Below are 12001 nucleotides of genomic sequence, written 5' to 3'. Positions count from 1 at the left end.
AGAACTCTACAGAACAATGTCACACACTTGGTTTTCCTTAATTAAGGACGACAACTTATAAACTTCAGGATAAAGAGTCTCTCTCATTCTCTTCCTCTCTCTTCTCAAAGATGCTGTCTTTGAAGCATTCATTACCAACACCTGGGGGAGGAGAGTAATGGCTCAGTAAGGCGCTTTCCCTTACAGCACTTTAATTTCCTCCACCATAAAATTATCTCTAAGCTCATTTCTAACCATAACACTCTATGAAGTGCCAACACTCCATTGGCACACTTAAAAGCCTATACAATCTCCACTTCTGTGGGTCCCTTACCTTTGCCATGAGGAAGGTCTATTTGAAGCTAGGATTGGGGTGGGTGCGGTTCTTGGCATTTTCAGCACCAAGCCGTGATTACACTCTAATCTAGTTCCTACATATGATATTCTCATTCTACAGTTAGTATTCTATGAAGGGACTGACAGGCTCTGTGAATGGTTCTATGTCATTACTTATGACATTGGACATCACAATGATTTGTGGCCCCCAAATTGCCACTACAGGTCAATGTGTCCCAGGGTCAAAGCAACTGTCTTACAAAACAGATACATCTTGCCTGGAGGTTTTTGAGTCTATACGAAAAAATAAAAAGTTTTACTTACACATCAACCAAGATTTAGGACTTAGAAATAAAACTGTGGTAGGAGGCTCATATTCTGAGAATTGAAAAAATGAAGGAAATAGTGCATATCCAGACCAACAGAACCTAGGTTAAAGGTCTCGCCTAAAAATACCAGCCTCCTGGTTGGGGCATGTAATAGTCTCATGCGACGGAAGAATCAAAATCTATATAAAATAATTTAAACTAATCCAGATAAGTTTTAAACATTTCTGCCTAACTAGAGAAAGTGACCTCAGCTTTCTGAACTTCCACATTTATATTTTATTTTTCTCCTTCACTCGTATCACTTCAAAATATATAATAACACCTTTTTTATACAACCTCAACATAATAATTTGTAGATAACTCATGGGCTGCTTGCAACTTTAGCAATCTCTTATTTTAAATTAAATCCAAAGGATTTCTCTGATTGACTAAGGAAAGCAGTACTTAATTCACCAACATTTTATAACAAAATTGGATGATATATTCTTGTTTCAAACACGTAAGCATTGCCTGAAGTCAGCTTGGCAGAAACTCTAGAGATTGCTAACTATGGAAAATGCAGTAGAATTATTTTTATATAGCTAAGCGAGATATAAAACATCATATGTTTACTTATTATTGACAAATTACAACAGTAAAAGTTGTCTGATTCCTATGAGGAACTGAGTAATCAGCCATGCAGAATAGCTAGTAGAATGTGTATCCTCACTGTTTTAAATGACTTTTCTCTTCCACAACCCCTTTGCCTTCCCTTCCCGTGAAGATCTAATAGGTAATCAAGACTAATGAAGTATTCTTTTATATCTCTGACACAATGATATCCATTCAGGAATATGAAGATTATCTATTAGTCATAAATGTAGTACAATGTATGGACAAAACCCATCTAACCCTCATAATGATGGAGATATTACTTAGCCCAGAATTAACGTTCACTCCGCTTCTCCTTTTCAGTGAAGCACTACAATGCACCCTTGGAACTGGTGTAGAGGAGAAAGCTCTCACATGGGTTTTCAGAGGGAGAAAATTTAATTTTTCAGTCTCTATGAAGCCAGACAAAACCTCTCCTTTAGTCAATAATTTTGTATAAACATCACAAATTCTCTTTCCTCAGACTGATTATCTATGGGAATCATCTGCATTGTGTGCAAACTACAGAAAATCTAAACTAGACTTTATCACCAAGAGCATGAAAGTAAACATAGTTAAATTCACATTAAACCTCCTCTAGAGCATGCATTCTCAATGGGGTTGAGATGGCACCCAAGGGGGCAAAAATTGGTTCTTAGGGGAGAACACAAAGAATCGTGCATATCACAGTGATCTGTGGCCCCCAAAGCTCAACACTCCCTGAGAAAATCTTATTCCTTAGTATTTCATTTCTCTCATTAAATTAAATGAAAAGCTTCTCCTTAGGGGAGTGAATATGAAAAAACTGTTGAGAAATGCTGATTTAAAACAAAATAAAAGCCAAGTTTTGTCTGTAAAATCCTTTTTCCCATCCTTAAAATCAGGATTGCCTTTCATTTTTATCCAAATATCTATTTACACTTTGATGTGATTTCCATCTTTCCTTGCTTGTGAGCTCTTCTCTGAATTTCTCTTCATTACTTCCCTTTGAGCCAGTGGCTGATGACTGGTGCAAACACGAGAAATGGTCACTCTTTCATCTTCACTGTTACTGATCTCTAATGTTACCACTCGCTGAGTGTCAGATCTCCGTCATCACAGCAAAATAGAGGATGCAGTGCAGGGTCGTAACTCACAGACCTACTATGGCAAGAGTGACTCCTTCGTCTCTATTCATTCTAAGTGTGATGTTAAAACATGGTAAAATGATGGCAAGGAAAGGGGCAATGAAAATCTTTCTTAACAGCATTTCAGGTTTGCTTCTCACTTGTTAAATTAACTCGAATACACCATAATTCTAAGGTATATTTTCATAATTGGTCAAAATAGAAAAATCAGACAATAGAAAGCATTCTATTCCTTATTTCTTAATATTTACCCCACACAAAAGGGCATGCAAAAATTTGGAGAATTAAGTCACTGTCTAAAGTATGGTAATGACTGCATTTCTATTGCAATGTACAACTTTCAGAAGAGCTATTATTCTTAGTTTACAAAATTTTACTAAAATAAATTTCATAATTATTCATTTACACTTTCTCTTTTGCAAAACATTTGACAGAATATTATTTTGGAAAGGAATATGCCTTGCTATGTTGCTTAGAATGTGTGTCCCAAACAATTTAAATTGAAGCTGGAGGGTGAAAAATTCTTCGGAGGACAAGAACATTGGTTTAGGAATCTGAAGACAGACAGTGAAACATCTCTGATTTCATTATTTTGTCATTTTTAATCCTTAGTCAGCTTAATCATAAAATCTGGACCATGCAACATAATTTTTAAGGATCACATAAAGATTTTGAGGCTGCAACTACAAGATATGTAATGCAGGAAGGCTGCCTGAGGTGAAATGGGTCAGCAGCCCTATAGCCAGAGAGACTACAAAGAGGCATTGGTGTCATCCCAACTTTCACTGCACATATCACTGATTCACGAGGAGGCTAATTCCTAGATTCAATGCAGTATTACTGTTATGCTGGTGATACTTGAGGTTTACATTTGATTATAATATAGCACAACTGCACTGTACTTGAAAAAAAAAAAGTGAAATAATTTCATTTTTTTCAAGTCACCCACAGAATGTCCCCAGATTATAGCATCTGACTACTTCCTACTTTAGAGACCAAAGGAAGGAGAGTAGAAATGATAGAAGTTTGTGATGTGTTTTAAGAATTAAATTCTTCTTGTAAATATAAAATAACATCTAAGAGGAGTTAGCTTTTTGGACAGTAGTAGATTCTACAGCTTATGTGATTACCTACCTCCAAAGAGCAGAAGGCCCTTTTACTGACATATATTAAAATGAACAAAAAAGGGGCATTGGCACCATTTAAAGAAAGTTAAGTGCTGATCTGAGGAAGTGCCACACTGGTATATGTAACAGCCACAAAAATAAAACAAAAGAATTATACATTTAAATAGACCTACAAAGTGAACTAGAGAAGCGCTCCTCAAGGATTAGAGAAATCTAGTTAAAATGCTTTGTCCTGTTAATATTTGATTTTAGCTAAGTGTGATCAGTCCTAAAATTCAACTCACTTCAAAAATCTGGTCTTTGGTGGGGGGAGTATCACACAGTTGCGAGAATTTATATGCAATGCTTTGTGAAAGGCACCACTTTAAGAAACCTATTTTTTTAATTGGCTAATGCTTGAAAACAATTTCCTTCCATGGATTCTAGATAAATGTTGGAAAAATGTATACTTTGAACACCAACTTAAAGTGCCAGCATGTTCCTATGAATTGGGCACGCAATCTACTTACTGAAAAGTGTAGTACTAGAATTTTCTAAGTGTCAGTGGTCTCTGATGTTGTAATAGGAATTTTAGGCAACTTTGGAGGTATACAGTCTTTGAAAGCAATGAAATTCTGTATAGGATTTCTCTTTCTCTCACATTTATGAAGGAAATGCTTAATGTACCTTTAAAATTTATATAAATTAAATCAGAAGTATTGTTTATAAACTTGGTAATTTCTTACATCAGAGGAAAGCATACATAAAGAAGGGTTGGCAAAAGGTCTTGGAAGTTTAGATTTACATAATTCTAGGAAAATTCAAGAATACATGGATAGGACCATCAGTTACAGATCATTTTACTTTAGTACTTATTTCTATGGTTTTTAGGGGTCCTTCTATTTTGCTGTTTTGGGGAGAAAACAAAAATTATGTCTGGAACACTTCCAATTTTTCTGCTGGCACTAAAAAAAAAAATAGCAACAACAAAAGCGTCTATGAAAATCATTTGAAAATTGCTACAGACCTGAAGCATAATTTTGTTGGTGTGGTATTATTGATGCCTTTTAAATGATTTAAACTAGAAATTTCTGTTGAAATTTAGTTACCTCCCATACGGCCAGTACAATCCCTCTCTATTGCTCAGTGAAGGCTAAGACTTGAATCTGAACTACGGGAGATCTAGACGTGTCTTTGTTTTCACATTAATATTTCTTCTTAAGCGATGCTCCCTTTTAAGTCCCTGAACATGAAAGCCACTTAAAATGTCCTTATTGTTTGTAATAACTTTTAGAAAAATCCATATGCTGTTTAATAGCAGCAGGCTTTCTACACAGGAAGTGCTCGATATGGTTTCCTGGGGAGCCTATTGTCTTCAGATTCTTGTACACCAGTCACATCGCCCCTGCAAGTTCAGATCCCCCTTTGCTGGTGCTTCCTCCATTTTATTTTATTTTTTATCATTTGGCTACAGAGAGCTGCCTCATGTCATTCTTTGCATACATCATTTCTGGTTTTTCTCTTTTGCTGCATAATGGACCCGCTTTGCTCAGAGTCGCTGTTGTCCCAAGTGTGATCCTTTACTAAAACGGGGATTGAATGAAGGTGGAGCTCAAATTATCTGGGAGCAAAGGAAAACCAGGCATTTGAAAAGGACCCAGAAAGGAACGAGTAATGAACCAGAGTGGCCTCAATGAATTGCTCTAGAGGGAATTCTCAGTTTTGACACAAAAGGAATGCCTGGATACCAAGGAAAACCTAAAGGGGGGGAAATCTCAGTAGGAAGCCTGCCTCGACCGGCTGGTCAGCCTGGAGGGGTGAAGCCAGTAGCTCTCCAGATAGGAAGAGAAACACATGTATTTTATGAGTAATGGTTAAGCATTCAAACTCGCCGTTTGGAACACAAGGTACTCTGAGGAGTTGACATCCCTTCATAATTCATGTTCATTGTCCCTCTAAGTAAAATATGTGTCTCCCTTTAGTTATTCTGTTAGGAATCGTGCTTTAAAGGCAGGAGGACATTTTTGATAATGCACATCTTAAACTTTTCATTAAACTACCAAATTTAAATTCTACCTTTTTGTGCACTCTGACATTTTTGTCTGGCATTTTCATTAATTTTGCGACATACATAAATGTAGCTGAAATGTTAACTGATCAATACTTTGTCTCTCTCATGTAGCACTAGCGCTCCGTTCCCTAAGGACCACACAGCAGAACAGAAATTAAATGTGTAAAATATCAAATGTTAATGTTAAACACAGCGGCACTTACTGTATAACGACAGAAAAGGCTAAAACAATTCCAAATGGACAGATGGTACCACAAATTATCTACAATCCCATTTAAAGATTAAAGTTTGTCCTGTAAAATAATTCTTTGACGCACACTGAAGTGTGTCCTTTTACTGATAGCTCAGTTGTCCAATTATTTTTGTGCTCATTACAGTGAGAAATGACAGTACTGAAAAAGAGAATGTGCACTCTTTTTTTTTTCCTCCCCATGTTGCGCCCACTGACATCCACAAGAACACACATGTCTGGTCAAGAGCCTGATGAAAATTAAACCCAATTGATGAGACATTTACACATCTACAATGGATGATTCCCAAAGACAAGCGTCCCTGCCTTCCACATCACATACGTGTGTGTTTGCTCTTAAGCATACAATATTCATAGTAAAATTTAAAAACCTAATTCATGGCACACAGCAACAAGGACATTCCCAGGCACGTGCTTGCTTATATTTCATCCATCACCTTCCAGGCTGATTTCTGCTTCTGATAGAGTCAGCCAGCTTTGAACCTTCCACAGAACACACAGGTAGCACAGAGAGAGACCAGGGCAGCTCTTCACCTGCATTTCTCATGCTCTCCACTCTAACTGACATCAGGACAAAAATGACTGTTTCCGTTTAAATTTCACTACTCTACACTTACTTTTGGATGCTAAATTAGAAAAGAAAAGGAAAACAGGATAGAAAAAAAGGCACTTAAACATTATAAAGTTTACTGATCTGGGCCTAAAACCAAGCAGCATAATGGTACAAACGCATGTGCTCCATGAGGCAGCTGCATTTATGAAAAACTGGGCCAAGTGGAACCAATATTATAATAATAGACCCGTGATCCATCAACAGGGAATGATGGGAACAATATGTTTGTAACAATGGGGTGCTGCTCATAGCTTCTCCTAATGGAAAGCAGTTCTTTTCAATAAACTGGCCTAAAAAGGCTCTGGTTATGCAATAAGATCTTTGAAACGTTTCGTTTTTAAGTACATCATTTAATATCCAGAAGATGAATAAAAATCCTACCACGGTGTTTTCTTTTTTCCTGAATCGTTATGATGTTAAGATTTCAAGGTACATATTTTAAAAGCTCTTTTGGGAAGGAAATATCTGTGTGGCTTTGGGCAAGGTACTTAACTTTTCCGTGCCTCAGCTTCTTCCTCTGCAAATCAGGAAAAAATAACAGTATCTACCTCAAATAAGGTTGGTGGAAATATTTAATTTACTAATGCACGAAAAGCACTTTCATGCTGTAGTGCCTGGAAAAGTGTTTTGGCACATAAATTTGTGATAGATATTAGTTATCATTTTATAAGGGTCTTTTTATATTAGAATTTAATCTGAGGTTAAGAGAGATGATGGATGGAGGATTATGAAATAGTTTAGAATTTAAATATAAGGTCTAGGGAAAATTACTAAAAGGCATTAAGCTAAACCTATCATCATTCAATAACTAGCTTTATAAAAGCAAACTCATCTATATGGCATCACTGAAGAAAGTTTCTCCACATAAAAAAAATATTTCAGACTGACTGGATTATTGGTCTACTGATTTAGACAGTCATTTGCTAAACCTATCATCATTTAATAACTAGCTTTATTAAAGCAAACTCATCTATATGGCATCATTGAAGAAAGTTTCTCCACATAAGAAAAATATTTCAGACTGACTGGATTATTGGTCTATTGATTTAGACAGTCATTTACACCAGGAGCCTACTAAGGGGCTAGATGCTCTGCAGGTGACACTGGAGTCCCAGGAGAAAAAGGCAGGGCCCCCATTCTCCTGGAACTCCTAGTTCAGGTCCAGATAAATGAAGCTAGTTGTGGTTATTTGTTGTTTTAATGACATTCAACAGACTGAAATTCAATGCTGCTTTTTTTCAATGAAACCATTAATAATATTGCTTCTTCTCAAAATTACTGTTAACATGTATTCACGTTGTGGTTTTTGGCCTGTTTTTTTCACCATCGGTGTCAGGAGTCCCTTTTCCTACCTTTATTATGGCCTCCCCTGCCCCTCCTTCCTGAAAGCGTCTTGCAATAAGCTTGTTTCATAGGATCGAGTCTGTTAGAAACTGACCACCAGCTGAAAGAGCACTACCTTTCTTCCCCAGTAAATTTTGATTCCCGTACAGTGAAATTACTCAAGCACTGTGTAGCTAAGTTTCTCAGAATTTCACTGGCTGATATACATATTTTTTCAATCAGTAGGCAATTGTGAGGAAACTCCACCATCTTGGATTCATGGTACAGCAGAGTGTTCTAGAAGCCAGAGGAAGTCTGTGAAGACTTGCATACACACTGTAATGCTGAAGTATCCAAAATGAAGGTTCCTGAACAAATGATATAATTATACAGGTTTCTCTGTTTGCAAATGTCATAAATAGCTATGAAACAAAGGAGAGAAACAAAGATGGCAGCATGACACTCTCAGTATGTGCTATACGGCCCCTGGAATCTGGACGTACTGGCATAAAATACATAAACTCAACATCATTTTTTCTTCCCCTCATTAACATTAAAGTGCCTCTATGATGCTGAAAAACAACAAGAAAGTTTGCTTAACAGTACTCCAGTGTATTTATCATGTGAAAGAGCTAAATAAAAGAATATTGAGAGAGGCAGATATCCTTTTCTAAAACTTAATGATGATGACAGTAGCTTCCTTTAAGGAGACAGCAACATGTCTATGGGAAGCAGGCTGCCTAACTTTCCGGTAACTCACAACACAAAGAGACGTACACACTCTTTGTTCCATATGCTCAGACATTAATGAAAGTCCCACACAAGGCCTGAGAGGAGGGCAGAGCTCAAAGTATTAAACTGCTGTGCCTACACTCATTTGAATGGTAATACTAAAATGTTGACTTGTTACTATAATTAAAGCTCTTCTTGTAAACCCCCCAAGATAAAGTCATAGTCCGCGAAACCCGCAAATATAAGGACACAGAAGGGTACCCATATTCTAACAAGTATGACAATAAAATGAAACATTTCAAAAGAACGACTCCACTTAAACTTCAGGCTGAAATCCTGAATCCACAAAAATGATGTGAGAGCAGAAAATTCTCAGCTGAAGCTCAGAGAAAAGAATTCTTCCCGAATTTCTAGCTTTGCAAGTTGGTCTCATCAGCAATTTTTAAATTACCAAAGTAAAAGGCCACCGGATGAATGTTGTCAGAGGACTCTGGAACTATCAAATTTCTCACTTGTGACTTTTTAAAAACTGGAAATCTCAGAAATAATAAAGCATGTCTTACATAGGTAACATTCACTTCCAACCGTGATTCACATATTAAAGTATTACAACTAGCATTCTACTGCCAAAGATTTTCATATTTTGAGAAGATATCTACAGAATAAATACAATTAAAATGAGGGTGGTCAAAATTCTTAATTCTTTTTTTTTAAACACTAAGGACTTTTCTTGGCCCTGCTATTGGGCTTTGGGATTATGCAACATGTAAAATTTTACTTTTTAACTGACACAGAGAAAATTACACATTGGCTGAGATGTCTTGTATTCCGGAAATCTGAGGCGGGGAGCGGGGATGTATTCTTGGACTCAGACCTTGAACAATCCATCAGGTTCCTGCCCACGGCAAATCTGCCCAGTCAAATCTCAAAATAGAAGTTAAAAATGGCCACATCGACATAACTGTAACTAGAGCCACAGAACCATGCAGCTATGATTACCGAATTTAATGAATAACAATGTAAGTAATATAGTATGATCATACCACAAAAGCAGCGAGGCTCCTTGGGGGTGAATCCCAGTCAAAGCAACTATTAACGTAGTATGCGGCGTTTATGAGTACCATGACACAACGCTTCGTTCTGATAAAGTTCCTTAGCAGCAGCTGTAAAGGAAGATGAAAGCCATTATTAGAATTTGCAAGACTAAAATCCATCAGATATGCTGCAAAATTCTTCAAGTTTAGTGCGACTTAATATGAATTCAGAAAGTTAATAAAGTTGTAAGAATATACCAAGCAATTTGGCTCACAACTTAGAGGGAGAGAGGTATATCTGGAGAAGAACTAAATTATAAGAGCAATTTCTAAGTTAAATATATTTGCATAAAGAGTAATATCATGCAAGTTGAGTTACCTCTGTTCAAAAGAAAAAAAAATTTCCAACGGATCAAAGACATTTTTTTTTGACACTTAAAATGCTGAGAATTTTAAATATATTTGAAAATTCTGAAATCCTGTGCTTTTAAAATTCCTTAAATGCTATCATTTAAAGATATTTCAAAGTGAAATTGCTAACTTGGGATGTTTTTATTGAGGAGCTTAGAGAAAAACCTGTCAAGTATTGCTTTATTATAGAAAAAAGAATATTTTATCAGCATTTCAGTAGGATCTCCCTTTCTTTCTATCATAGTCTCATTACCCTGCTCTTTTCCCTCTTCCTCTCTCTCCTTCCCACAACAGATTTTACCCACATTTCTCGTTGCTTTTTCCTAATTTTGGATTTAGGGAAAAATGTATGGTAACCAAGTACTTTACAAAATACTTTCTTAAAAAAGGTATATGACAAGCTATTACATATAAAATATGCTACAGGAATATATTGTGCAACACAAGAAATATAGCCAATACTTTATAGTAATGACAAATGGAAGAAATCTTTAAAAATTGTGAATCACTATACTGTACACCTGTAACTTAGAATATTGTGCATCAATTACACCTCAATAAAAAAAAAGAGACAAAAAATAAACTGTAGATATGGAACAAGATTAAGAGGTATATGGGAATTTATATAATTAAAAAATTTAAAACTAAGGCATGGCTACAGCTGTAAGACAAACAGCCCATATACTATATACAGATTCAAAAAATTACACACAGTTATGTTAATAATTAGAGTCATTATGTCTACAGGTTAATATTTTGCTACTTACAAGTATATTTCAAGGCTAATCTGGTATTTTTAAAGAAGTAACTATGTAAAGTTAACTGGGCTCATATGGAAAACATCTGCATATGTATGTACATATAGAAGCATGTACATGCAAAGCAGTTTAAACAAGTTAAAATTTCTTTCAGGCAAAGTAAAAAGTGTCCCTATTTGTTTCCTTCTTGGCCCCTAATCACCTTTAAGAGTTTTACTATTTTTAAATGCAACTGTGGAAAAATGTAATCTGTATTTCCGTTCAGATAGATATTACATTTGTATCTTATGCACTGTCTTTAAACAACGAAAGATTCCACTGTTTTTGAAAAGTGATTGGAATAAAAACAAAGTAGTTTTGGTCTTCTAATAGCACAGAAAATTATTAAAGATTTTAACACACACAGATGAGTTCTGTAAACTGTAGAGTCTCAAATATATTTTATCTCAGCTGTGTTAATTGGAAGTAAACAACTTTTAAAAGGGGAAACTTAGTGCTCTTTTCTTAACTTGATATCAAATCAAATTTAAAGCTACAAGTCTAATTACAAGATATCAAGTCTAAAATTTCTTCCTGATAGGGAAATCAGGGCTCCTGATTTTCTATTTCCTGAGCTAAAAATGCCAATAAAAGTTCACTTCTAAAAGATCATAGTCAAAATCTAATTAACAGGAAGGTCTCCCTTAAAAGATAGAGCCCCCTCTCTCGTGGATTAGAGGGAAGAGCTATATGCTGGGCTTGCTTTACACACACCTGCATCATACCTGTGGGTGGTCTGGACGTATATTTGAACCTCAGCTTTTGGTGTTCTCATTTACACATTCCATGGCAATCAAATTGTATTTTATGTTCAAAATGATTATTCTTTTGCTAACGCATGAATACATATCCATTCTATGCAGAGCCTACAGTATCCCCTTTCCTTTCTGACCACCCCCATTCAACTTATTAGTTTGGTATTGTCCTTGTTTGATCTTTCAAGGAAAAGAAGGGAAGAGAGAAAAAGAAAGAAGAAAAGAAAGAGCCATTTCACATCAGTAGATGATCAAACATTCCATAGTCTTTCCCCACCCGCCCCACACCTCCAAAGTTTATTTGAATTTACATAGATGTTTTACAGATAAAATCAGGACTTCCCAGAGGGATTCATCTTTCCTCGCTGTTTACCTGTTTAGAGAGTCTGTTTTCCTCTTCAATGTACTTCTGTTCTTTGGGTATTAATGTTCGTAAGCTGGCTTTCACCTATACATCAACATATGTGTCTGTTATGGATGAATATATTACAAATGTTTACAAGTTTTT

The 12001-nt window shown here is 35.9% G+C and overlaps 1 protein-coding gene across 14 annotated transcripts in view; it reads right to left on the bottom strand.

Moving 5' to 3' along the window:
• Window positions 1–12001, bottom strand: part of MCTP1 (multiple C2 and transmembrane domain containing 1) — a 384882-nt gene that overhangs the window by 156640 nt on the left and 216241 nt on the right. For 12 of the 14 annotated variants that reach the window (XR_008686400.2, XM_055429387.2, XM_055429393.2 and 9 more), the window contains 2 exons: window positions 11867–11941; window positions 9540–9659 (listed from right to left, as the gene is read on the bottom strand). Coding sequence is in view for 13 of the 14 variants with exons in the window: in XM_055429387.2 (XP_055285362.1) it covers window positions 9540–9659; window positions 11867–11941 (195 nt within the window). In the remaining variant the exon portion in view is untranslated. Of the gene's footprint in view, window positions 1–9533; window positions 9660–11866; window positions 11942–12001 lie in introns of those variants that run through there. The other 2 variants (XM_088838466.1, XM_088838464.1) reach the window with 2 other exon arrangements.

Source organism: Moschus berezovskii, chromosome 8 (genome assembly GCF_049115385.1).
Source record: "Moschus berezovskii isolate FMDL1 chromosome 8, NW_MosBer_1.0, whole genome shotgun sequence".
Taxonomy (NCBI): domain Eukaryota; kingdom Metazoa; phylum Chordata; class Mammalia; order Artiodactyla; family Moschidae; genus Moschus; species Moschus berezovskii.
The sequence above is the reverse complement of the archived record's forward strand: the minus strand, read 5'-3'. Positions and strand labels throughout refer to the sequence as shown.